This window comes from Dermacentor andersoni, chromosome 10, assembly GCF_023375885.2.
Source record: "Dermacentor andersoni chromosome 10, qqDerAnde1_hic_scaffold, whole genome shotgun sequence".
NCBI lineage: Eukaryota > Metazoa > Arthropoda > Arachnida > Ixodida > Ixodidae > Dermacentor > Dermacentor andersoni.
This window is the reverse complement of record NC_092823.1, coordinates 68,874,536-68,901,038: the sequence shown is the minus strand read 5'-3', so window position 1 is coordinate 68,901,038 and position 26,503 is coordinate 68,874,536. Positions and strand designations below refer to the sequence as shown.

Here is a 26,503-nt window from a genome sequence, read left to right as displayed (position 1 = left end):
ATTTAAACTGGCATTCACATGTTTTCTGTTGTACACGGCATTTTTGTACGTATGCATGATACCCGTAACATGTCTTGTCCATTCTTCCATGTCGTTCAAAACATGAGTCCTGTGTTGTGTTTATTGTGTTGGGGAAAAAAATATCAAGCGCCGAACAAGTTCAATGATGTGGTTGAATGCCGTTCATTTTCGTTTATTTGGCTATGGTGCCGAACTGCTAAGCACGAGATCGCGGGATCGAATCCCGGCACACGGCGGTGTTACGTTTCGCCTACAACGCGCGGTAATGCCGGCGCGGATGCAACGGACGCCGGGGCTTCGTTCAAAGCGGCGGACATTTTGGCCCGTTCGACGCCGCCGCCACGCCTCCCCGCCAAGCGTGTCCAGGCGTGTTTCAGTGCCACGTGTCTTCGTATGTGCGTGTGTGTGTGTGTGCCCACGCTTGTCAAAGCGCGGCAGCCGGGGAGCGGAGCTCCCCAAGTGAGGAGCCAGCAGGTCTGTCCGTCGGCGGGTTGGCGATGCGTCACTACACTCGGCTCACCATGTCTCTCGGCTCGACCGTGCGCGCCGTCGTGGGCTCATGCTCCGCCGTCGCGTGGGCTCATCCCGTGACCTTCCTTCTGGCCCGCGACGCCGAGAGTATAAAAGCAGCTGCCCCCTGACGCCAAGGGAGAGGCTCCGATTTGTACTGTTGAGTTACGTGCTCTCCCGTCTCTCCACTTCGGTCGACCTGACCGGCCGCTCTTTTGCTATGTTAGAATAAACAAGTTGTTCTGTTACCAGTCTTCTCATGCTTTGCCGGGACCTTCGGATGCTTCCAGTGCCCCAGGCCGCCAGGCCAACGCTACCCTTGGGGCTTGCGACCCATTGGCAATAACGGGCGTCAGCACCGAGACCCCAACAACTGGTTGCCAGCGGTGAGATCGCGACAACGGAGGCCAGCAGCGAAGAGATGCGGTTGAATGTATGCTGAGCAGCACAACGACCATCCGGGAGCAGTGCAACGAGCCCTGTGTGATGACTGGTTGCCTGCAGCGGAACGACTGCGCTGAATTCTTGGCTGCGAGGTTTGGTGAGTGCGGGACTTTCTTCTTCTGAGTTTTGCCAGGCTTTTGTTAGTGTCAGAAACAGAGCTGGTAATTGTGGTTGTCGTTGCTGCCGGGTTAGTTTGCGGCAAGACAATAGTAGGCAGTAGAGAAAGCAGCATTCAGAGCAGCCATGGATTTGAAGTCGTTGCGCAAACCGAAATTGCTGGAGCTTGCAAGAGAGTTGGGTCTGGATGTCTCAGACAAACTCAGAAAACCAGAACTGCTAAGGGCTATTCTTGAGTTAGAAGCTGAGGATGACGAGCTGTCGGAATGCCTTGAGACCATTGAGGAGAGGGAGACGGCAAAAAGACAGGAGCGCGAACGAAAAGAACAAAAAGAGAAAGAAAAAGAAGAGCGCGACCGTCAACACGCTTTGGAAATGAAGCGTCTCGAGTTAGAGATGGAACGCGCTCGTAATGGAAGTCAGGCACACGGTGCAGGAGAACGAGTATTGTTCAAAATGACTGACCTGATGCGGCCGTTTAAGCTTGGAGAGGACATTGGTTTGTTCCTGGTTAACTTTGAGCGAACGTGCGAGAAGCAGGGGTTCTCTCGGGAAACGTGGCCACAGCGCTTGCTCACTTTGCTACCCGGCGAGGCGGCCGACGTAGTCGCTCGCTTGAATAGAGAGGAGGCAGAGGATTTCGACAAAGTGAAATCGAGTCTGCTAAAAAAGTACCGGCTGTCAGCGGAGGCGTTCCGTCGGAAGTTTCGGGAAAATGAGAAAGGCAAGAGTGAGTCATATACAGAGTTTGCCTACAGGCTTATGTCAAACATGCAGGAGTGGCTCAAAGAAGAGAAAGCGTTTGGTGACCACGAGAAAGTTCTGCAGTGTTTCGGGCTAGAACAGTTTTATAGTCGGTTACCTGAGAACGTGCGGTACTGGGTCTTGGATAGGCCAGACGTTAGTACGGTGGCTCGAGCCGCTGAGCTAGCCGAGGAGTTTGTGACGCGTCGGGCTCGAAGAGCTAAGGACGGTCAAAAGGGTGAATTTGGCTCCAAGTATGAGAGGCCGAAGTTCACGCCCATGAGAAAGCGGTTCGAGACGAGGCAAGCGCGCGTGTGTTATACGTGCCAGAAGCCGGGTCACTTTTCGGCGCAGTGTCCGACCGAACGTGAGGAGACGGCGGCAGCCGAAGCCGAACGCAGAAAGCGGTTCGAGATGAGGCAAGTGCGCGTGTGTTATACGTGTCAGAAGCCGGGTCACTTTTCGGCGCAGTGTCCAGAAACAAAACCAAAAGTCGTGTTTTTGTCATTATGCAGCACTGACGAGAACATCAAGCTTCTCGAGCCTTACATGCGAGACCTCCTCGTGAACGGGAAAGAGTGCCGAGTGCTTCGCGATACCGCAGCTACGATGGATGTCGTTCACCCCTCTTACGTAGAACCCGATATGTTCACGGGCGAGTGCGCATGGATCAAGCAAGCAGTGGAAGCCAATAGCGTGTGTCTGCCGGTAGCAAAAGTGCTTATTGAAGGACCTTTCGGAGCACTTGAGACGGAGGCCGCAGTGTCATCTATGCTGCCCCCCCAGTACCCGTACTTATTTTCGAACAGGTCCGATCACCTCCTGCGCGAGAAGGGGCTTTTGTTTGGTGAGGCTAGCGTTCAGGCCTTAACCAGATCGAAGGTTCGGGAGCTCGCTGCAAAGGCGGTAGTTGCGGGGCCGACGTTGTTGAACGATGAGAAAGGGTCAGAGGCGCAGCAAGCTGGTATTCAGAGCACGCCCGAACTGAATAAAATTGAGCCTGTAGCGTTAAAGGCACCAGATACTGGAGAGGAAAATCCCGACACGGGAAAGTTAGAAGAGCTGTCTCCAGATTTGCTCATCGCGCCTACGTCAGACGGACTTAACAGGTTGCTAAAAGTCAGCCGGTCGGCTTTGATAGCCGAGCAAAGGAAGGATGGCAGCCTAGAAAACATACGCTGCATTGTCAAGGAAGGTATCGCCAAGAAAAATGCTCGCTTTGTGGAAAGAGGTGGGGTCCTGTACCGGAAGTATCTAGACCGCAGGGGAGTGGAGTTCGATCAGCTGATCGTGCCTCAATGCTATCGTCAGGATCTGTTGCGCTTGTCGCATGGGGGTTCGTGGTCCGGACACCTAGGAGTTAAGAAAACTAAGGACCGTCTCTGGCAAGAGTACTATTGGCCAGGGTGTTTTCGGGACGCAGACCACTTTGTGAAGACATGCGACACCTGTCAGCGGGTGGGCAAGCCAGGGGACAAATCGAGGGCGCCGTTGAAGTTGGTACCTATCATTACGGAGCCTTTTAGACGGCTCGTTATTGATACAGTGGGACCTCTGCCGGTAACAGCCACGGGATACCGACACATTTTGACTGTGATCTGCCCAGCGACAAAGTTCCCTGAAGCAGTGCCGCTTAAAGAACTCAGCTCAGTTGAGATAGTCAATGCACTACTGTCCATATTTGCGCGAGTTGGTTTTCCTGCAGAAATCCAGTCAGATCAGGGTACAGTGTTTACTAGCGCTTTGACGACAGCCTTTCTCGAAAGGTGCGGGGTAAAGCTGTTACACAGCTCAGTGCACCACCCCCAGTCGAATTCCGTTGAGAAGCTCCACTCCGTCATGAAGCGCGTGTTGAGAGCATTGTGTTTTGAACATCAAACTGACTGGGAGCTGTGTCTGCCTGGAGTGATGTTTGCATTAAGGACCGCGCCGCATGCGGCTACGGGGTTTTCGCCAGCTGAGCTGGTGTACGGTCGCTCGCTGCGATCTCCGCTTCGCATGCTTCGAGAATCATGGGAAGGCAGGGGCGACGACCCAGTCGTGGTAGAGTACGTGCTTAAGCTCCTCGAACGCTTAAGAAGGGCACAGGAGTTGTCAGGTGAAGCAATGGCAAAGGCCCAGCAGAGGGCCAAGGTTTATTATGATCGGACAGCCAGGACCCGTCGTTTTGAGGTGGGCGATGAGGTCATGATATTGCGCACATCGCTAAAGAACAAACTCGACGTGCAGTGGGAGGGCCCAGCACGGATTGTTCAAAAACTGTCGGACGTTAACTACGTAGTGAGTCTGCCAGGAAAACGGAAAGCACAGCAAGTTTACCACTGTAATCTGCTCAAACCCTACAAGCAACGGGAAGCAGTGGTGTGCATGATGGTAAACGTTCCCGAAGAGCTTCCGGTCGAGCTTCCGGGACTAGGCTCAGTGACGAACAGGAAAGACACCGATCAAGTCATTAGTGACTTAATAAGTAAAGCATCGCTGTCGCCTGAGCAGAAAACCGAACTACACCAGCTCTTACAAGAGTTTCAAGGTCTGTTCTCTGAGAGGCCTGGTAGGACTTCTGTCCTTACTCATGACATAGAACTTACCTCCCCAGAGCCAGTACGATCCAAGGCGTACCGGGTGTCACCCCGCCAGAGCGATATTATGGAGGCTGAGGTAAAGAAAATGCTACAGCTCGGTGTTATTGAGGCGGGTGAGAGTGATTATACCTCCCCTTTGATTTTAGTTGAGGTACCGGGCAAGGAACCTCGTCCTTGCGTCGACTACCGCAGGCTTAATTCCATCACTAAGGATCAAATTTATCCGATCCCTAACATCGAGGAGCGCCTTGAGAGAGTGAGTAGCGCTCAGTTTATTTCCACCCTAGATCTTGTCAGGGGTTATTGGCAGGTTCCACTTACAGAAGAGGCTAGTACCGTATTTTCCGGTGTATAAGACGCACCCTTGTATAGGACGCACTCGCCATATATGAAGGCTCTCATTGAAAAAAGTTGGTATATAAGACGCGCCCGTGTATAAGACGCACCCCAATTTACCCACTTGGGCTAGTCAGGGTTAATTAAACACGCTGGATCGACCATCACCACTGAGCCGCCGCGGCGGCCTGCGAGAAGTTCTCAAGCAGCGCTAAGTGATCGCAAAAGGCAACACTCACGCCATACCCGCCCACGTTTTGGCAAAAAAGAAAGAACTCTCCCATATGTCCATAACAACATTTTATTTTTACTTAAAACCATCGAAGTCTTCATCTTCGGATGCGCTCTCAAAAAGCTCGCCCATTTCTGGAGGCAACGCGGCTGAAGCATTCTCTTCATACTCAGAACCGCTGGTCTGATTGTCGTCGTGCTCGGTTGGCGATGAAGCTAGCAGGCCAGCCTTCCGGAACCCTGCAGTTATGGTTGCCACTCTAACAGCACTCCAGGCCTCATGGACCCACTTCGCAACTTCGCTGTAAGAAGCGCGCCTCATGCGTCCAGTTGCGGTGTAGCTGTGCTCGCCTTCCGTCATCCACGCCTCCCAAATACGTCGCAAAATAGCTTTAAAGCTGCGGTTGACGGAAATATCCAAAGGCTGTAGAACCTTCGTCAAACCACCGGGTATAATTGTAGGGGTACAGTTCTTCGCCTTGATTTGCCTCAGTGTCAAGTCAGTTATGTGCGCCCGCATGCTATCCATAACCAGAAGGCCTTTCCGGGAGTGAAAAAATCCATCCGGGCGCTTCGAAAAGCACTTTTCGAGCCAAACTCCCATCATTTGCTCATCCATCCAGCCCTTCTGGTTAGTTGTGACAATAACACCAGGCGGAAAGCTTTCTTTTGGCATCGTTTTCCTTTTAAAAATTATCATCGGCGGCAGCTTTGTTCCGTCAGCACAGCACGCAAGTACGACAGTGAAGTGAGACTTTTCGTGCCCAGTTGTTCGTACTGTGACAGTCTTATCACCTTTCTGAGCGACACTTTTTGACATAGCGATGTCAAATGTTAGAGGCACTTCGTCCATGTTTACGATGTGGCTGTCGATGATGTTATTCTTTTCGACTTCCTTGTTCACAAATTCATGGAACTTCTCCACTTTCTCTCCGAAATCGTCTGGTAGTTGTTGAGACATTGTCGTTCGCGCTCTTATTGACAAGGCTTTGCGCTGCATAAATCTATAGCACCATGACGGCCCACCAACAAAATCAGCGGCACCGATTTCACTCGCCAAAGTGCGTGCTTTCAAGCGCAACTGCACGGTTGACAGAGCCCTACCTTGAGCCCGTTGTTCAAGAGCCCACTTGAGGAGCCGGTCTTCAAGTTCAGGCCACCGCGCCTTCTTCCCGCGGTCAGCCTTCTTTCCGCTCTTCATCGCCTGCAGTTTGGCGGACGACTGTCGCCACGTGCGAATCATCTTCTCGGTGACGTCGAAATGGCGGCCCGCAGCCCGATTTCCGTTTTCGGTAGCATACTCGACCGCAGATAATTTGAACTTTGCGGTGTAGCTGTTGCGCAACTTCGGTGGCATACTGTAGTAAGACCGAGCCCGACAGGTGTAGGTAGTGGAAAACACACGCCGAAGTCACCAACACAGACGTAATACGTACACGGTTGCGAAGTTGCAAAGAATGACTAAAAAAGAACGCCGGCTTGGCTTGTCTTGACAATGTCGAGAAGCGCGACTGTCGCCATCTTTGGGAATTTCACATTACTTTTGCTTGCGCCTCCGAAACGACCGCGTGTTTGCGATTCTGGAAGTCGTCATCCCCGTCGTTTCATGATAAAGTTCACCTAAAAAAAGTTGCGCACGGCGGTCCCCGTATTGAAGCATTAACCGTGCCACTACCGCATCATTGGTAGTGACATTCTTTCGGTGAAAAAAGCTTGAGCATGAACCTGAGTAATTTCTGAACCCGCAAAAAAAAAAACGAAAAATTCGCATATAAGACGCACCCTTGTATAGGACGCACCAGCAAGATTTTTGGAAAAAAACCGCGTCTTATACACCGGAAAATACGGTAGGTATGCGGCGTTCATTTCACCAATGGGGACATTCCGTCCTAAAGTTTTGAGTTTTGGTTTGAAGAACGCGCCATACTGCTTTTCAAGCCTCATGGATAAAGTGTTGCGGGGACAGCAAGAATTCGCTTTACCGTATCTAGACGACGTAGCGATATTCTCCGCATCCTGGCCTGAGCATATGGCGCACTTGCGGGCAGTGCTAACCCGCCTGCGCGATGCGGGCTTGACAGTCAAGGCTCCCAAGTGCCAGTTAGCACAGGCCGAGGTTGTCTACCTCGGACACGTGATTGGTCGGGGTCGTCGCCGCCCCTCTGAAATAAAGGTGGCCGCTGTGCGAGACTTCCCGCAACCGCGCACGAAGACCGATATTCGGTCGTTCTTAGGTGTCGCCGGCTACTATCAGAGGTACATCCCCAGGTACTCTGATATCGCGGCTCCCCTAACGGATGCTCTAAGAAAGACAGAGCCGCAAACAGTCGTCTGGGACGAGACAAAGGAAAGAGCTTTTAGCGCCCTAAAGAGCGCCCTAACAAGCCAGCCTGTGCTACGATCGCCCGACTACACAAAAGGGTTCGTTGTTCAGTGTGATGCTAGTGAGCGAGGCATGGGCGTTGTACTGTGCCAACGGGAAAATGGAGAAGTAGAACACCCCGTCCTGTATGCTAGTCGTAAGCTGACGAGTCGTGAGCAGGCGTATAGCGCCACCGAGAAAGAGTGTGCGTGTATCGTGTGGGCCGTTCAGAAATTGTCATGTTACCTAGCCGGCTCGAGGTTTATCATTGAAACGGATCACTGCCCTCTCCAATGGCTGCAGACCATCTCTCCCAAAAATGGCCGCCTCCTGCGCTGGAGCCTCGCTTTGCAACAATATTCCTTTGAGGTGCGTTACAAAAAGGGGAGTCTCAACGGTAACGCCGATGGCTTAAGTCGAAGCCCCTAACGTGGGAATCAGCCTCAAAATTGCTTGTTACTGATGTTTTTCTTCCTGAGGCAGGATTTTTAACCTATTGCTTTCGTGTAGTGTTTCAAAGTGATGATGTGCTTTCTAGTGCAATTTTCCGATTTGTGGACGCGTTCTGAGTGCTGCTAAACTACTGTAAGGAACTAGGCAGCAGTATAAAAGGGGAAAGAGCCTGGCAGGGCTTAGTGAGGGTTGTGCCGTGCTTGCTGACTGAGCGGTTGACTTTCGGCGTAGTTCTAACGCTTGCCGGAAACGAGAACAAAAATGTCAACTCTCCCGAAGTCACTTTGCAGTGTCCTGTGTGAACCTGAACGTGAGAACGAGGCCTTCTCTGTGCGCTGCGCTCAAGAAACGCCAAAGGACGCCCGACTTCGGTTATGAGCATCATCGAGCGACATCCCTCCGGACAGCGGATGCAGTCCCCTGACCATCGGGATCTCCTTCCCCCGGCGGGGCGGTCTGTTACGTTTCGCCTACAACGCGCGGTAATGCCGGCGCGGATGCAACGGACGCCGGGGCTTCGTTCAAAGCGGCGGACATTTTGGCCCGTTCGACGCCGCCGCAACGCCTCCCCGCCAAGCGTGTCCAGGCGTGTTTCAGTGCCACGTGTCTTCGTATGTGCGTGTGTGTGTGTGTGCCCACGCTTGTCAAAGCGCGGCAGCCGGGGAGCGGAGCTCCCCAAGTGAGGAGCCAGCAGGTCTGTCCGTCGGCGGGTTGGCGATGCGTCACTACACTCGGCTCACCATGTCTCTCGGCTCGACCGTGCGCGCCGTCGTGGGCTCATGCTCCGCCGTCGCGTGGGCTCATCCCGTGACCTTCCTTCTGGCCCGCGACGCCGAGAGTATAAAAGCAGCTGCCCCCGGACGCCAAGGGAGAGGCTCCGATTTGTACTGTTGAGTTACGTGCTCTCCCGTCTCTCCACTTCGGTCGACCTGACCGGCCGCTCTTTTGCTATGTTAGAATAAACAAGTTGTTCTGTTACCAGTCTTCTCATGCTTTGCCGGGACCTTCGGATGCTTCCAGTGCCCCAGGCCGCCAGGCCAACGCTACCCTTGGGGCTTGCGACCCATTGGCAATAACGGGCGTCAGCACCGAGACCCCAACAGCGGGCGCATTTCGATGGGAACGAAATGCGAAGACATCCGTTTATTTAGGTTTAAGTGCACGTTAAAGAACCCCAGGTAGTCCAAATTTCCGGAGTCCCCCCCTACGGCGTGCCTCACAATCAAATAGTGGTTCTGGCAGGTAAAACCCAATATTTAAAAAAAGATTCTTATTAGGGGGAGGTAGTCTATGGATTACTCTCTTTGAATTTCAATATGTAAAATGGTTATCGTTTTTTATTGTAAATGAAGAAGGTACACAGCACAGGAAAGTACGCAGTAAGGTCACGTAACGAAGAAATGAACCACCGTGGTTGCATTGTGGCTACGGTGTTGGGTTGCTAAGCACGAGTTCGGGAGGTCGCATCCCGACCACGGCGGACGCATTCCGATGTAGGCGAAATGCGAAAACACGCGTCTACTTAGATTTAGGTGCACGTTAAAGAACCCCACATGGTCGAAATTCTTCCGTAGTCGCCCACTACGGCGTGCCTTAAGATCACATCGTGATTTTGGCACTTAAAACCTCATAATTTACAACGAAGAAATGTAAAACAATGGGTACTGTTTTCAATATCTGTAACAACACATTTGGAAGTATATAATGTACATAGATAACATTCTTTGTCTTGTATAAGCTGTAAAATGTGTAGGAACGGTGTTTCTTCCCCAACACAGGTAAGAACTCATCATGAAATGTATAAGGCTGTTTTCTTTCCCCAGGCGTTTGATAAAAAAAGGGGGGGATGGTATTGTGTAGCGGTTTCCATACGAGAAACCACGGTCACTCGCCCTATGCATGGCCGCAGCTGGCCATGCATATATAAGCATGCGTACGATATGTCCCTTGGGCCAGTGTTCGTTATTTTTTCTATACTATATAAATTGCGCTGTTTCCTCCAGTCTGTTTTGAACAAATTCATCTAAAAGATTTTTCTGTGAAGCCTTTTCGGGGTCAGTACTGAAGTATGGTGAGGAGGACTAAAGATTGCTGACACTCAAGCACGCAAAACTGAGACAACAATAATTTTAAATTAGTGCTAAAGATGTTATTCACGGGCATTTGTACGCCTTTTTTATAGATCGCACAAGCATTACAGAACGGAAACCACCTTTGGGCGACATCTTTTCTCAGAACATGCTGGCACTGGTGACGTTGGCGACTCTAGCGAGCACGGTGGTCGTCGTTTACGCGCCAATGTACATTGAGCGACACTTCCAAGCTTGCCACAGCCCCAAATGCATGAACCTGAACACGGACCTGCGGCTTATGATGGACAGCGAAGCCGATCCCTGCCAAGACTTTTTCCACTTCGTATGCGCGAACTTCAAATCCATCTACCCGAAGTCCACGAGCTACATGGAGGCCTTCACGAAGCGCGTCAAGCGCTCATTTCGCGAAATGATAAACCAATTCGTCATCGAGTCTCCAGTTGCCATACAACACTATCCGCTGGAGTCCTATCGCAAGTGCATCGATGATTATGTCAGTGAGTCATACAACCTAGGTACGATAGTTAATAACGATAATGAGCTGGCGCAATTGTGGTTTTCTATAGGAGACCGAAATATTATGGACGGGATGTTGGAATTTCTGATGGGGCTCTCGCTCGACCGCGGAACGCCCGTCTTCATCGGCACCGGCGTAGTGCGCAATTCGTACACGAAACATCGAAACTTGCTTCATATAAAATTAGAGAGGGTGAAGCCGCCACCGAAGAGGAGAATCGTGCAGGATATCATCCAGTACTTCTCCCGCACATCCTCGTGGGATAAGGCCCTGAAGCTGTCGAAGGCCATTGTTGCCACCATGGAGGGGGTGGCAAAAGCACTCCGACATCCTAGCCTCCACGAAAAATTGCCGCAGGTTTTGAGCTACTATGAAGGAAGCCAGATTCTTCACGTTCGATATTACCGCTTCGCAGAAATCTTGAAAAGGTTTCCTCGTGATGAAAATGAATGGATGCGTTATTTGTTTACAACAGATGCATTGGCTCTCCGGTCACTGACAAGGTACCTCTACAATGTGGATCCGGACACGTTCTCTTATACCGTGCGCTTCATCATTGCCGAAAGCCTGCTGACCACCGCATCGTACGCCTTCGTCGATATCTACGACATGCCTCCGGCAGCAGCGTCCCGGTCTCGCATGGTAGGGTGCGCCAACCTGTCCTTGATGCTGCTTCCCACCATGACCGAGTACCATTTCTTCCAGGAGTGGCTCGGACAAGAAAAATCCACTCCTCCACCGAGCCTCTTCGACCTGCTACCGGAGAAGTTAAGTCTTGTCGACCCTTTTTCCAGAATGCGAGAACGAACAAAAGCAAACCTTGTGGGAACACTCCGCAACATCACCGTCGTCCCGGGCCACGATGCTGGCTATAATTCAATGGAGGACATACGTAATATCACCGCATTCAAAGGTCTCGGCATCGACTTCACCAGCTGGGTGCTAAACGCGTTCAAGTCGAAGGCACAGTTCCGAGCCAACCTGCTGATCGGCGCGCAGGAGAAGCTTCCCGCCAACGATCACATCTTGGACCTCAACCCCGGCGCAACCTACGACGCTTCCGAAGACGTGCTGCGCGTGCTTCCCAGCCTCCTGCTTCCGCCATTCGACGTACCAGCCAAGCCTTCCGCCTTCACTTTCGGCCACCTGGGCTCGTACGTGGCCGAAGCGTTCGCGCAGGCCGCGCTGCCCGAGAGCCTATCGGGCCATCTGTCTAGAATAGACTACTCTACTCAGGCCGACCGTGATGCATTCCTCGAGGAGCTGGACTGCATTCGCGGCGAGGGAACTAGTACAGATAAGGTCCTGCTCGACTTTGAAACATCGCTGAACCTTCTGACCAGCGTTATTGGCGTCAAGGTCGCCCACAAGTGAGTCTCTCCCGTTCCATACTAAGAAATTTTGGGCACTGCCCCTGCAGCCAAATGTGGAATTTAACCGCAATGCACCAGCGTTACTCAATGAGCAGCATTGCTAAAATTGACATTTCGAAAGGCTATCAGAATTTCAACAACTTTCAATTAAGAACGTTGAGAGCCGGGCTTCTTCTAATAACACGCTTCTTTAGGCACATTACAAAGTAAAGCTATGAAGAAATGCCTAGATATGCATGTTATTAGCCCCCTTTCTGCTAATAACATGCGTATTTAGGCACTTGTTCGTAAGTTTGCTGCTGCGTTAAAGCCGTGTTTGAATCGTGACCAAATTTCTGCTGTAACGCTGAAAAGAAGGTACATCCGCATATTATTAAAACGGTGCACCCTCTCGAGGTTGCTCAGTGAAGGTTTTTGGAATTAGGGCTGCATCCTGAGGAAAAGTGAATTTTTGATAGCGTGTCCCGCTCGGTTACGCTGTCGTCCTCCATCAATTTCGAATGACAGCCGAAAGGGCAATATCCAAAATTTGCGAACATATCTAACAAGCAACACCCCTCAAAGAGACTGTCTGTGCATGCCGCCAAGTAGACATCAGAACAAAAAAGAACAATTGTGGCAGAACCCATTTAGTGATGACTGTATAAGGTAATGCATTAGCTTTAATCAATATAGTGACATAACATATTGCCACCGCCGAAAGAATGTGTGTATGACGAATGTACTGAAGGCGGGGCTCCTCTCCCGCGCTTCCCTAAGAACACTCGGCGCCAACTGGCGCCGCCGCTCTGAAGTCTGCACGGGCCCTCTGAAATCCGTGGCGCGACGGTGCATGCGAACGCTGAGAAACGCGCCATGCTGCAACGTGGCTTCTCTCTTGCGCGTTGTTTATAAGGTGCCTCGACACCACGCTTCGCTGTACAGGGTGGCGACATGTCAGCTTGCGCCGCCATATTGTGTCAGAACACGTGACGGCGCGATATGACAGCAAGCGGGAATTTAGATCCTTTGCTGCCTGACAGAGCAAAAATTTGTATTTCTTTTCGCAGTTTGAACGCTTGCGTGCATTACAATATCTAGATGTCACGTTAAAAACAGTTGTGTAACGCCTACAGTAAGACACCGGAAGGTTTCGAACCGAGCATATAACCAGCCATTTTTGCCGCGCTTTCGCTTACACTCACATATCTGTTTCAAAAATAGCGTTGGCGCATGTGGCGTATACTTAAACGTTGTCCTTGAATAGGACTGACGCAAATTTCGCTAAAACTATACTTCAGGGATGCCATGAAAGAAGCAAACGACAAAACTAGGTGGATAAATAGGACAGTGTTGCCAATAACTGAAAGTACCGTGATTATCGAGGTACAAACATGAGTGTGGAAGCTAATAATAATAATGAGCACGTGGTCGAAAACAGTCTTACATTAGCAAAGTGTCAAAAACAAAGCTCGAGGTCGCGGTTTTCATCAGGGCCGTGGCTGCCGAAATTTAATGAGGGCAAAATGTAAAAACGCTCGTGTACGTAGATTTAGGTGCGCGTTAAGAACCCCAGCTGATCAAAATTATTTCGATGGCCCCGACAACGTTCAATAATAAGATCGTGGATTTGGCTCGTAAATACAAAAAATTAATAGCTTTTCTAAGTGAAAAGCAAAGTCAAGGCACGCTATCTAATTCGTACGACCTTTACAAACACTGATAAATGAATGCCGTCGTTGCAGACAACTAGCCTAACGCATAAGTTTGGCTTGTGAATATTTCTTGCTTATGGTATAAGTACATCTGTCTTACGTGCTGTTGTGCAGCAACCCATAGATGAGTACAGCAATGTGAGAAAGAGCAGCGTATAGTGACATATCTTGCCAAACGAAAAGAAATATTTACTGCCAAAAGATATAGCTGTCACTCGAGTAACACCTGAGGAAGACAGCGTCGAAATAAGTGAGATGTAGTTGAAGGCAGCTCACCAACACATTCAGTTGCCTGAAACCACAGGAGGCCACGCACATAAATTTGAGATCATTGACAAGGCAAAATAATGTTGTGTGTCTCTTGGAAACGCGAAAACCGATCAACCGAAGATTACGCCTGCGGCGGTTTTACTTTCATATTCCATCCCCCTCGTTACACCTGACTGGTGCAATCAGTGCAAGTGTAAATGGTTACGCGCAACACGACAAAACTTCCCAACATTTTCGTAACATTTAGATGATCAGTGCAAGCGATTGTTGGAAATTAAACATATGGTTCCGGCAGATCTCTAATTGCCTTCAATAAATGACTACGACGGCAAACACCGAGTGCTTCGGAGAATTTCCTGAAGACCGTTTCACACGAAGACGCCGATTTAGGCATAATAGCTTAGTAGGACATGGTTCTTGCACAATTTTGTGCTGCGTTCTTGGTCGCGGTGAAATTAAGTGATAGGTGTCCTTTTATGCCGTTTACCTGGTACACGAAGGTGTGCCGCAAACGGGCATGACGGAGTGCCTTCTGCTACAAAAGCGTCACGCACTTTTCATCTTGCGTCGCAAGCCCGGAACGTAAACTTGGCGAACACGTCCGCGGCACCATGTAAATTACAAACACCAGGCAAGACGACAGCGGCGCTATGACTAATGCAGGCATATGTACGGCCGCTTCAACAGTTTCTATATAGCGGTAGTGCGGCGCGCGCCTGCTCAAAGGGCGTCACCACCCTGCACGGCGGCAGGGGGCGCTGAGCTCGAGGTACCCAGTGGTCGACATTGGAATCGCTGGCCTCCTTGAAACCCTTTTGTTCGGTGAGAGCAGGGGAAAATAAACATGTCCGCAGGAGAGATTAGTAGGAGGCGAGTGGAAGATTGGTGGACGAAAAGTAAGTAAACGACCAACAATGGAGGCGTTCAGAAACAGAGTTCACAATAGGGCTTAAGAAACTTTGTCTATGGGAAATAATAGTGCTTGATTTGTTTTTTAACATAGGTAGGACATTAGGCCATAAAATAACAAGAGCTTGATGGGGCAACCCACTGACCCATTTCAAAGGGGACGCTCATAACATCCATCCATCCATCCATCCATCCATCCATCCTATCCTTCCTGGACACGCTGCGCTTTCTAGTATCGGGCACAGCTTAATAAATCGTGAGATACCCCGCCTAGATGACCGAACTGTGGCAGCCGATTGCCTCCGCGTTTAAAGAAAGTCGCGCTCAAACGTCTCGACCACCACGAAGAACGGGTGGCCATGTTCTTTGTCGACGGGGTCACCGGCTGTCCGGCTCATCATGTCAGTCTAGAGTGCGCACCCATTAGTGGAGGCTCGTGGGCATCCGCCTTTGAGGTGCAAATGCCACTGCCTTTTTCAGTTGTACCCGACTGTAGTTGCAATGCCGCAAAATCTGCGTGTGGCATCCCAAACAAGAAGCGGGGCGCTGTTGCCTGGGAATGCTGACAATGCTCCCTCGCTTGCCGCAAGCTTAGTGGCACACACTCAGCAACCCAAGTTGGTGATAGGTACATTGAAGAGTGGCCTGTACCTAGTGCATTTATGGCACAGCTCGCTAAAGCGTTGACGTGAAAGACCTTCTTTGATTAGCGACACATAACCAGTGCATTTGTGGCGCGTTCTGCTCTAATGCCGGGTTGCTGTCCTTGAGGAACCCTTGTGACGTGGCATCCGTCCCGCTCAGGATCGGAGAAATTTAGGCACCTTTTTGTCATGTTAGAGCGGCAAATTCCCACTGGCACATGCGTAGTTACTCAAGGCGTTCAGTGAAGAGCGGCACGCACAAACTGGCACATACACAGTAATGCAAGTTGGCATCAGAGAGCTTCATTGGAGACGAACAGACCGAGTGGCACATACCCAGTAACCCCAGTCGTCGTCAAAGTGTTCGTTCGAACAGCGAACCCAGGGCCAAATCTACAGTGGACCATGTCGGATTGAAAGAGGTCCGTTGAAGATTGGCACGTATGCACGCACTGCCGCATACACAGCAACCCAAGTTGTTCCCATGGTTGGTTTCGGACTCGATTACTTCAGCACAGCAGCCCAATGCGCTACTCATTCATCCACTGACTACCCAAACAAAGGTGAGATCAAGAACGGTTACATATAAACGTACATAAATAGGTACATAGACACACATACATACATACATACATACATACATACATACATACATACATACATACATACATACATACATACATACATACATACATACATACATACACACATACATACATACATAGCCTCCGGAAAGGGTGCGAAGTTCATGCACGAACTCCTCTGGTTGGAGGTTGGACGCCTAAGTATGTGTAAGTATTGTGACACTTGCTGATCTCCACGCAGCCCGGTGTCATTATAGATGTTATGAAGCGTGATCCGACCAGTATAAACCCTTATCAGACCTCGCCGATTGTTCGCTTATGTTCGATAGCGAACATGATAAGGAAGATTTAGTTAAGATGGAGTTCATTACGATACTAGAATTCACGACCATTGGCTTTAACGATGGTGAATTAAGAATAATTTAGCGAAGCTGTTGCAAAACCGCCACTACATTTTCTGAGGGGGTATGTAATGTTTTTTGATGATTCGGATGCTTGTTTTGGACTTGTTCTTTATTGAAGCGTACACTGTTCTGTGCATATTGCGGGTGATTTCACTCAATGCAGGCACTGTTCGCTTCACTTTGCTGAGCGCTTGTAGCCTTTGCTTTACTTGGGTATGAGGTATTGCATGTTTTTGGTTGATTACGGGGGTATCAACAATTCATTTTGCAGTATCAGCAAATTTCTCGTTGGGTAGGAATAGAATTACGCACGCGTGCACACAGGCTTCGCACTCCTATGGCGGCGTCATCGCCAGTGCGGCCAGGTCGAGGGTACTCCCTTAGTTCCTTTTCCGGTGCGTTGGCCGAAGTTGTGCGCGGTGGCTGTCGCCGTGTGATTATGGCATCGCGAAAGGTGGAGCAGTGCACCTCCCATAGTTTCTCTGTGCTGAGAGCGGCATTTGCGAGAGAGATTTTGGGTACGCTTCGTGGTTACTAAAACATATGAAAACGTACGTGCCTGTCGAATGCGTTACGTGCCGCAAATTGTGCAGTCGAGCAGGTAGACGACACCACCAAGCTATTGCAGCGGAAGGGAGACTCCCTGCATTTTGTGGTTGCGGTGGTGTTCATCTGCGGAGAGACTTTGTGTCGATATTTGTTGCAGGCTGCATAGCAGCCACTGAAGGATGCGCGCTCTATTTCAGAAGGATCGGATTATTACGTCTTTAATGTTTGGTGCCCGCCTAGGAAGAACACAATCGAGGTTCGAGACAATTTTGTGTTAATAAGGTATGGTGCTTCCGGAGAATCGCGTTTCCGTTGGGTTTGGAAGAAAAAAATTCCAAAACGAGGTTAGTCTGTGCATCTGGGTCAGAAGTTCTTTTTTTTTTTTATACGTGTGCTGTGCTATGTTCTTTTTTTTTTTTACTGGAGTTCATTATCGCATCTTCCAAGACAGATGGCGGGTCATTCTGATGAGCTAAGCCTAATTTACACCTGATTATACACTGAATTACTAATAATAATTCACCCGCCGCGGTTGCTCAGTGGCTATGGTGTTAGGCTGCTGAGCACAAGGTCGCGGGATCGAATCCCGGCCACGGCGGCCGCATTTCGATGGGGGCGAAATGCGAAAACACCCGTGTACTTAGATTTAGGTGCACGTTAAAGAACCCCAGGTGGTCGAAATTTCCGGAGTCCTCCACTACGGCGTGCCTCATAATCAGAAAGTGGTTTTGGCACGTAAAACCCCATAATTAAATTAATTAATAATAATTCAACATGTAAAAGGTATAATGAGCTCAAGTACAACTGAAAATATTGTAGACTACCCTGTGAAATTTTCGTTCCAGCTTTCTGTAGCTCAATGTGTTCTATACAAATGTTTTTTCCAAGCCTTAAAGCATGCAGGTGAAACACGAAAAAGGGCACGTTTTCTTTTTATGCACCTCTCACGAAGAAAGTTGTTATCGCACACCATTCTGCGGTAGGTCACGTTAGGCTCGCCAGTCCTCAAGGCCCGATATACCATAGTGCTCATGGCAACCTGCCAAGAGCTTGCTGACTGAGCAACTGCAGGTAGTGGGGTGCTTACAAGCCAGCGTTCTATGACAGGTGGTATGAACATAAGAAGAATCGCAGCGCCAAGGCGTCGATAGCTGTTCTTGCAGCTATAAAAACGTCTTTTGTTTTTGCTTGCAGGTCATAAGAAAAATGATTTTCCTCTTACCAATTGATCCTTAATTCTGGCTAACATCTCGCAGCAAGATCGCATTTCATGTTGGGGATCGTTCAGTGCAACACATGGCACTATTACTTCATGCTTTGCAAACAAGGAAAATTTTCTTTCGCCTGCGTCCTCACAACGAGTAGCGGCAACCGATCTCCTAGTCGCGCAGCAAACGACGGATCCGACCGTGTAATGTTTTAGCTGCCATATTTGGGCCCCACTAAAGGCGAGAAGTCTAGGCGAAGGGGAACCTTGCATTTTTTACTTCTCATGAGCCCAAGCAACAGTACCAATATATTGAACGGTACATACCATAAGATGCGATCTTGCTGCAGAACTTGGGCAAGGAGCGGCAAGCAGCCTTCTTTTATGATGTGCCACGAAAAAAACGCAGATCTCTGGACCCAGCCTATCTGAAGAAGCCCACACGCGTTGTTTTGCGTACGGCGCATCCTTGACGTTACGTGCGAGATGATATTTGCCCACTAAAAAGCCTGTATTTTCTGTCACTCTACAGGGCTTGGGAAGACTGGAAGGATCGAGGCACCGCGGACTTCGTGCCCTATGTGAAGACCGACGAGCAGGCATTCTTCATCGGCTTCTGCTTACGACACTGCGGCGTCGCCAACGACAGCCAGTACAGCGACCTCGATAGTCCCCGCGAAAATTCCAGCCTGCCGCGCTCGGAGTTGTGCAACTTACCGCTACGGCACACTTTAGAGTTTGCCAATGCTTTCTCATGCAACGTGAATAGCAGCATGGCGCCAGAAGATAAATGTGCTTGATGCAACCGCATGTACCCGTGCATTTCTGCTTTGCAATTTTATTGCTAAGATTTCTTATTTATTTTCTTTACTCACCTGGTTTGCGACGCGTTATAATGTGTGAACGAATTTGAATGTAACCGTGGAGGGCCGCTTCATGTAGATACTGCAACTACGATAGTTAAATTCATTGTCCTTGAGTCATTGCTTATATTAGCGAAGTTGGTCGGTTCGTAGCTTTCCATCTTTAAGTGAATTTTAGAGGGAGGCTGTTAGCCTCTAGTTGGTTGCGATTTTTCGTGGCATGCTCACCCAGAAACCAGCGGCTGAAAAAGGGGCATGTGAAAAAGGGCATGGGCAACAGAATTGCGTTTTCTCGTACATTCAAATTACAATCCGATGCTATCGGGTTTGTAGACTGTGTGTAAGTCGTGCATTGCGAATTTTCTGTCATATTCTACTTGGCGAAATGCAATTAGTTCAATAACTCGCTTGCGCCAGGCGGAGGGCCAACAAGAATAAGAAGAATTGAGGGTGGATGAGTGGAAAGGGTGCCTTCGTATTACAGTCCGAAGTTACCGTGTCTGCAGCTTGTGTGTATGTCGTATGTCATGCATTTTCGGACGCAGTTTACTTTTAAACGTTAGTCCAATAAAGCACTTGTGCTTGGCGAACGGCCTAGAAGAATGAGGATGTATGCCACATTTCCTACCATGTGAGCGCGTGAGCGTGACGTATAACATTTGTGGTGATGAACGAGAAGAAAGGGGGTTAACCGAGGGGCTCGATTTTTATTAGTCATATCATAAGAAGCCAAGACTGACACCAAGGAGAACATAGGGAAAATTACTTGTGCTTAATAAATGAAATAAAGAAACGATAAATTAATAGAAATGAAAGTGGATGAAAAAACAACTTACCGCAGGTGGGGAACGATCCCCCAACCTTCGCATTTTGCGTACGATGCTCTACCAATTGAGCTACCGCGACGCCCTTTCTCCTCCACTTTCTTGGGTATTTATGTTTCCCTGTATAACCCTGCGAGTGTTAGCCAGCGCCACCACTCACAGACCTTGGCGGCGGACGTGGAACATCCTTTCTGCGGCAGGGGTCACGAGAACGTGATCTTTTTGGGTGAGGGCAACTGGTTAATAAACCTACACATGCTACCTGAAGGCATCAATGTTGTCGAATTCGAGACCCTCGTTATGTAATAAACGAAAAGAAAGGGGGTTAACGGAGGGACCCGATTTTTCGGGCCCCTCGGCGAAGTTTGTGGGGTCACCCGCCGTGGTTGCTCAGTGGCTATGGTGTTGGGCTGCTGAGCACGAAGTCGCGGGATCGAATGCTGGCCACGGCGGCCGCATTTCGATGGGGGCGAAATGCGAAAACACCCGTGTACTTAGATTTAGGTGCATGTTAAAGAACCCAGGTGGTCGAAATTTCCGGAGTCCTCCATACGTGCCTCATAATCAGAAAGTAGTTTTGGCACGTAAAACCCCATAATTTAAGGTTGTGGGGTCGTTCCCCATCTGCGGCAAGTTGTTTTTTCATCCTCTTTCATTTCCATTAATTTATTGTTTCTTTATTTCATTTATTAAGCACAAGTAATTTCCCCTATGTTGTCCTTGGTGTCAGCGTTTGTTGGATTCTTATGACTAATAAAAATCGGGCCCCTCGGTTAACCCCCTTTCTTCTTGTTTATTACATAACCTTATATTACCTTATCTTAAGTCACACAGGGAAATTTTGTTTGACTTCATCGAGAAAAAAGCATACCTAGGTCGTCTAAAAGGAATGGTAAGATCAACGCAGTTAGCCTTATTTGTGCTAAACTGAACTAATAGGGAGTAATCAGACGTCAGAAAGTAAGTAACGTGATGTTAACACAGATAAGTAAATGTCTTAATAACATCACCAACCCCATAATTATAGAAATAAACCTAATTAGTATAAGTTACCCCCTAGCTTTCTAATTACCATGCATGATATCATACATTAAATAAGCTATTATGTAGGATCTATTCAATATACGCGTAAGCATAGATGTATTGATGCAACCTAAACCAGCCTAGTTATATTTGGTGGCTTTACGACCAACGTCTTGAGGCGGTATTGTCCTTAGTAATTGTGAGGTCACAGCTTAACCTACATTTCCAAACAATTAGTAGAGTGTGAGTGGCTAAATAACCAAAACCGTAATGTCACGACGTAACAACTTCCATGACGTCATGCACGCAACTAGTTTGTTTACGAGGCTAATTGTATTTTCCATCAATACCAATCTAATTACCCAACGTACAAGTCTAAAACAACCTGAATTACATATTTGACGACGTTCCGACCAACCTACTGCGGTTCTATCGGTCTTTATAATAATTGGGACGAAGCTATCACAACATATTATTCATAATTAGGTTATTCAAAACTATGCTAACATAAGATAGATCAACCTCAAAACAAGCTATTTGGTCATAATTTATTCAGTAGGTCACGAATGGCCTAATTAGCACACTTAACGACATCACGTGCTTACGAGTAGCATAAAAGCTGCATAATTATAAGCTAACCCATCGTAATTAAACCCGCACATTTATCACAAATCATGACAACACAAGCTAACTAGCATTGTGTCATCATTTCGGGAAGTTATCTTAAGTCACAAGCGAATTCTTATAAAAATCTAGCCTAATCTAAACTTAAAACTAACCTAGGCAATGTGAACCATGACATCATGAGTAGTCTGTCGTAATGTCGGGAAAATTATTTGCACAAATTTTGCTGTGCAATCCTATCATCATAGTCTAACTCAAACTGACTTGAAAATATAAACCATGAATGCGGACACTTCTTATCATGAATTCTCCTGCCTAATTTGCGTAGTTTTCAATGTTACAAACCAATCAAACCAATTAGCATAAAGAATTGCATTCTGATCTACTTAGGATATCACCAATCTGCAAAATCAGCAGCTGCATGGTTAGCATACCCTTAGTGACATCAACTCTATTAGCATAACCAATTGTGACACCAAAGCTCGGTGTCAATCTAATCATGACTGAGGAAAATCTGTTACCGCAGTAAGATAATTATAATTAACATAACCTAGACTAACCTAGTTTACATGTATAATTATGACTTTAATCATGACATAATTATAGTTTACTCATAATTACGTCATAGCACGCGTTACCATAGTATGAGTTTCTCACTATATCTTTATATAAGTTTTTCAATGTAATTTGAATAACCGAAGTATAATAACATAAACCGAATCAATAACATATTCGTGGACGTCACAACCAACTTATTGAAACGTCATGCAATTATCATACCTTAAGACTCCAAAAGAACTAATTCGCATCACATAAAAAAGCTATCTTAGCCAAAGCCAGGTAACCTACACCTAATAAATGGTATTTTTAGATGTGAGCCGAATGGGCATGTTTATGATGTCGCAATAATCTAGCAATAGAGTTCACATAATTATCATACACTAACCTAATCTCACCTAAAAGAATCTGATTCAATGAAACCATGACGTCATTACCTAGATTGAGAAAAATATTGTCTTTGGTCGTCAGGCACCTCGGAAATGCATTTAAGCACAATTATTTAGACAACGAAGTAATCACAAGAGAAAGGAAGACTCTGAGCAGGAAACCGAAGTTCTTATTCGTGCAAACATGAGTTACAGCGGTAGCAGCAGGCACTGCCAAGACAATATCCTGCCTAACAATATCCTTGATGAGTGCGCTATCAGAGCTGTAAGTTGTGAGACTCGGGGTAGCGTTTAGGCAAGGTATCCTTCGTGCCACTTGGATGAGTGCGTCCAGCAGTAGGAGTGAAATGAAGTGGGGTTTATTTTACATTATTGACATATTGAAACAATTCGTCAGGTTCTAGTCAGATTGGATTGGAAAAACGTTAATAAAAGTCCTGCAGGACGCACTTCAGCGCGTAGTGGGCGTCTCCCACGCAGGGACCGACAGAGAGTACCTGGCGGCCGCTGCGCGAGCCTGCTGGACGGCCCATTGCTGGTCTTGTAGGAGCGGGCTTCGTAGGGTCTTCACCCACTTGTCCGAGGTTGAGTCGGGCTGAGCGTTTCTGCACTTTCAGAGCACGTGTGCGAGCGTCTCCGTGACCCCGCACGAGGGGCACGCATCGTTGGGGTAGACGTCCGGGTAGATGATGTGTAACGTGGCGGGGTTTGGATAGGTATTTGTCTGTAAAAAGCGTAGCGTTAGCGTCTGCGGCCTGTTTAGTCTGGGGTGTGGGGGCGGAAAGAGATGTCGTCACAAGTAAATGTGTTTGGTGATTTCATTGTACGTTACTGGGGCGTCCCTGTTCACCTCCAACTCATCGAGACGCGTTTGCCCGGGGTGACGGCGCCGTCGGTAAGCGCGCGCAGCGTCGTGGACTGTCTCGTGGGCGGTGGGCGGGAAACGAGATGATGGTGAGGTGTTTGAGGGTGCTTGACAGCGCCACGGACGACGCGTAACGCCTGGTCGGAGACGGCTCCTCTCTAAACGCTTTGATGGCCGGTCTCGAGTCACTGAGTAGTAGTAGTAGTAGTAGTAGTAGAAAACTTTTAATGAGATCGTTTAAGAGATTCGCGGATTCGAAGCCTCCGTCGTCTTCTTGGCGCCGGCGACTTGAGGCTTCTCTTCAGCAAGGTTGGGCCCCTAGTCCAGGGCTCCACTGAGTCGCGCTGCATCAGCAGCGTGCCGCACTAAGGCCCTTTGGGCCGCGAGCTCGCTGCTGGTGAGCCGGCTCTCCCATTGCTCCGCACTCGGGAATTCGTGTTGGTGGAATGCTTTATTTCGTTCGCACTCCCATGTGATGTGGTATAGTGTGGGTGTGTTGCCGCACCAGGGGCAGTTTGCTCTGTATTGTGTTGGTGACATCTTGTTAGAGATGTACAAGTTGGGGAAGGAGTTTGTTTGTAGCCTACGCCACCCGACTGCTTCCTCCCTAGTGAGGGCTTTGTGTGGTGGTGGGTACTTGAATCTAGTCCCCCTGTATAGTTGTAATGTCTCTGTGTATCCCCCCTCGCATGCTAGGAGCTGAAGCTCCAGAACATCTGACATGCCTGCTCGGTATGTAAGCCCTCGAGCTAGGCTGTCTGCTCTTTCGTTCCCCGCTACTCCTGCGTGGCCTGGGACCCAGATTATGTGTTGTATGGGTGTCTGCTCAGCAGAGGCTGCTGCCCCACTGATTATCCTGAGGGCCATGCCGCTAATTCTGCCCTTCGTATAGTTTTTACACGTGTCTTTCGAGTCTGTTAAGATGTTTAGGGATCGGCCTTTCCTATAGCCTTCTGCTACCGCCAGCGCGACGGCAATTTCCTCGGCCTCCGTTATGCCCACGACCTCCACTGAGGCGCATGTGGCCATGTCGCCTGTGCTATTAACTACCACCGTAGCGGCTAAGCGCTTCCCTGCATGTACGTACATGGAGGCGTCCGTATAGACTGTGTTCTCTGACCGGCCTAGCCTCCTTTCTAGCTGCTCGGCCCTTGCTGTTCGTCTGTCCTCGTGTAGGTTAGGATCCATGTTTTTAGGCAGGGGTCCTACATTAAAGGTCTTTCTAAGGTCGTCCGGTACGTCCGCGTATCTGTCTACCAGTCCGCACGTGTTCCGACCCAACCTTCTCAGGAGCGCCCTTCCCGTAGAGGAGCCTCTGAGTCTGATGAGTTGTGCCCCCAATTGAGCCTCGGCAAGCTCATCGAAGGTATTGCTGATTCCGAGTTGGAGTAGCTTCTCGTTTGATGCGTTTCTGGGCAGGTGTAGAGCAATCTTGTATGCCTTCCTGAGAATACAGTCGGCTTGCTCTCGCTCCGCCTTTGTTGTTGCGTGGTAGGGCAAGGAGTACATAACTCTGCTAACGATTAGGCTGTTGACGAGTTTGAGGGTATCTTCTTCTTTCATCCCGTACCTTCTCTGGGAGACTCTACTGATCATTCTGCCAACCTGCTCCGCGGCTCTTCTCAGCAGGCTGATGGTATGGCTGCATTTTCGGCTGCTCTGCAGCCACATGCCTAGGATTCGTACCATGTTCTGCTCTGGGATCAATTGCCCCTCTAGAACTACTTCCAGCGAGGCTTTGGTAGGATTTCTTCCGATCCTGATGATTTCCGACTTCTCCGTCGAACATCTGAGGCCTCTCTCCCTGACGTAGGTCTCTACGCAGGTCGCAGCTTCTTGTAGTCTGTCCTGCTTCTCCCCTAACGATCCTTGGGTGACCCACACCGTGATGTCGTCGGCGTACATCGCGTGTTGGATCCCCGGGATTTCCTTGAGGCGTCTTGCTAGCCCGATCATCGCCATATTGAACAGGACGGGCGATATCACGGAGCCTTGGGGTGTTCCTTTGCAAGGCGTGGTGAAGACGTCGCTTCTCAGCTCGCCTAGTCCCACGGTCGCTGTTCTGTCGCTCAGGAAGGCCCTGATGTAGTCGTGGGTTCTTCCCCCGCAGTTGGTGTTGTTGATGCCTTCCATGATGGCGGCGTGGCTCACGTTGTCGAAGGCTCCCTTTATGTCGAGGGCCATGACAACGTTTTCGCCACTTCTCGGCATTTTCTCGAGTACTTCCTCCTTGAGTTGGAGTAGTACGTCCTGCGTAGACAGGTGGGCTCGGAACCCGTACATGCTGTCTGGGTACAGTTGGTTCCTCTCTAGGTGCGACTGGATCCTTCTTGTGATTACTTTCTCGTACATCTTGCCCAGGCACGACGTGAGGGAGATCGGCCTGAGGTTCTCGACCTGGAGTTTCTTGCCTGGCTTCGGGATCATTACCACTACCGCGTGTTTCCACTCGGCCGGCACTTTTCCTTCGTGCCAGAGCTTGTTGAAGTAGGCTGTGAGCTGATCTATGGCGCCATCGCTGAGGTTTCTTATGAGCGAGTTCTTGATTCTGTCCGCCCCCGCTGCTGTGTTTTTTGTTGCCGACCTGATCGCCTCGACGACTTCCTCTCTCGTTATGGGCCGATCCATGGTGGGATTCTCTTCGCCCTGGTACTCTTCTTGGTAGCTTTCGACCTGGTCTCTGCCGTAGCATTTGACCCGGACTTCCTCGAGTAGCTGTTCGTCCGTGCCCGTGTACTGGTGCACCAGCCTCTGAATCGATTTGCCGCTTTCTGATTTGTTCTTGCTCGGGTCCATGAGGGACTTGAGGATCTGCCACGTCCTGGCCGTGCTGAGGGTGCCGTTCAGCGCGTTGCTGAATTGCTGCCATCCTTGCCTAGCCAGCTGCGTTGCATACTCCTCCGCTTGTTTAGTTATTTCGGCTATTTTAATCTTTAGCTTCCTATTGAACTTCTGTCTTTTCCAATGCTTGGTGAGGCCGCGTCTCGCCTCCCATAGCTTGAGGAGCCGCTTGTCCACCTCCGGAGTTTGTTCGGTTCTATCCACCTCTTTAGTATAGAGTTCCGTAGTGAGGGCGAGACCGCTACCACGGCGAAGGCTCGGTTGCATCGGTAGGCGGCGGCGTCCACGAAAGCGACGTCGTCCGCTTTCTTGTTTATGCGTTTGAGCAATGCGGTGGCCCGGGCTAGGCGGCTGCCTCGATTGTGTTCCGGATGTACGTTTCGCGGAATGGGTGCGATTGCGATCAGGTCGCGGAGCTCGCGGGGAACCGGCGTAAACTCCGATGAATCCTGGGTGTTCGCTGGGAAGTAGC

The 26,503-nt window shown here is 49.3% G+C and overlaps 2 protein-coding genes across 2 annotated transcripts; one reads left to right on the top strand and one right to left on the bottom strand.

Moving 5' to 3' along the window:
* Window positions 1–10,715: 10,715 nt before the first annotated feature.
* Window positions 10,716–18,915, top strand: LOC126544013 (uncharacterized). Its single transcript, XM_050191190.2, has 2 exons — window positions 10,716–11,780; window positions 18,577–18,915. Exons 1-2 carry the CDS (start codon window positions 10,864–10,866, stop codon window positions 18,842–18,844), a joined length of 1,185 nt encoding a protein of 394 aa, XP_050047147.2. The 5' UTR covers window positions 10,716–10,863; the 3' UTR covers window positions 18,845–18,915.
* A 216-nt stretch (window positions 18,916–19,131) lies between these two features.
* Window positions 19,132–26,298, bottom strand: LOC140213462 (uncharacterized). The gene is made up of 3 exons (XM_072284699.1): window positions 25,621–26,298; window positions 25,177–25,440; window positions 19,132–19,149 (listed from the first exon to the last, which is right to left on the bottom strand). The coding sequence occupies exons 1-3, from the start codon at window positions 26,296–26,298 to the stop codon at window positions 19,132–19,134; spliced, it is 960 nt and encodes a 319-aa protein (XP_072140800.1).
* Window positions 26,299–26,503: the final 205 nt, after the last annotated feature.

Coding starts and splice junctions, on each gene's coding strand:
- LOC140213462 (XM_072284699.1), bottom strand. CDS start 26,298: ATGCAACCGAGCCTTCGCCGTGGTAGCGGTCTCGCCCTCACTACGGAA. Junction 25,441..25,620: donor AGTGGAAACACGCGGTAGTG/GTAATGATCCCG, acceptor CTGTCTACGCAG/GACGTACTACTCCAACTCAA.
- LOC126544013 (XM_050191190.2), top strand. CDS start 10,864: ATGCGTTATTTGTTTACAACAGATGCATTGGCTCTCCGGTCACTGACA. Junction 11,781..18,576: donor GGCGTCAAGGTCGCCCACAA/GTGAGTCTCTCC, acceptor GTCACTCTACAG/GGCTTGGGAAGACTGGAAGG.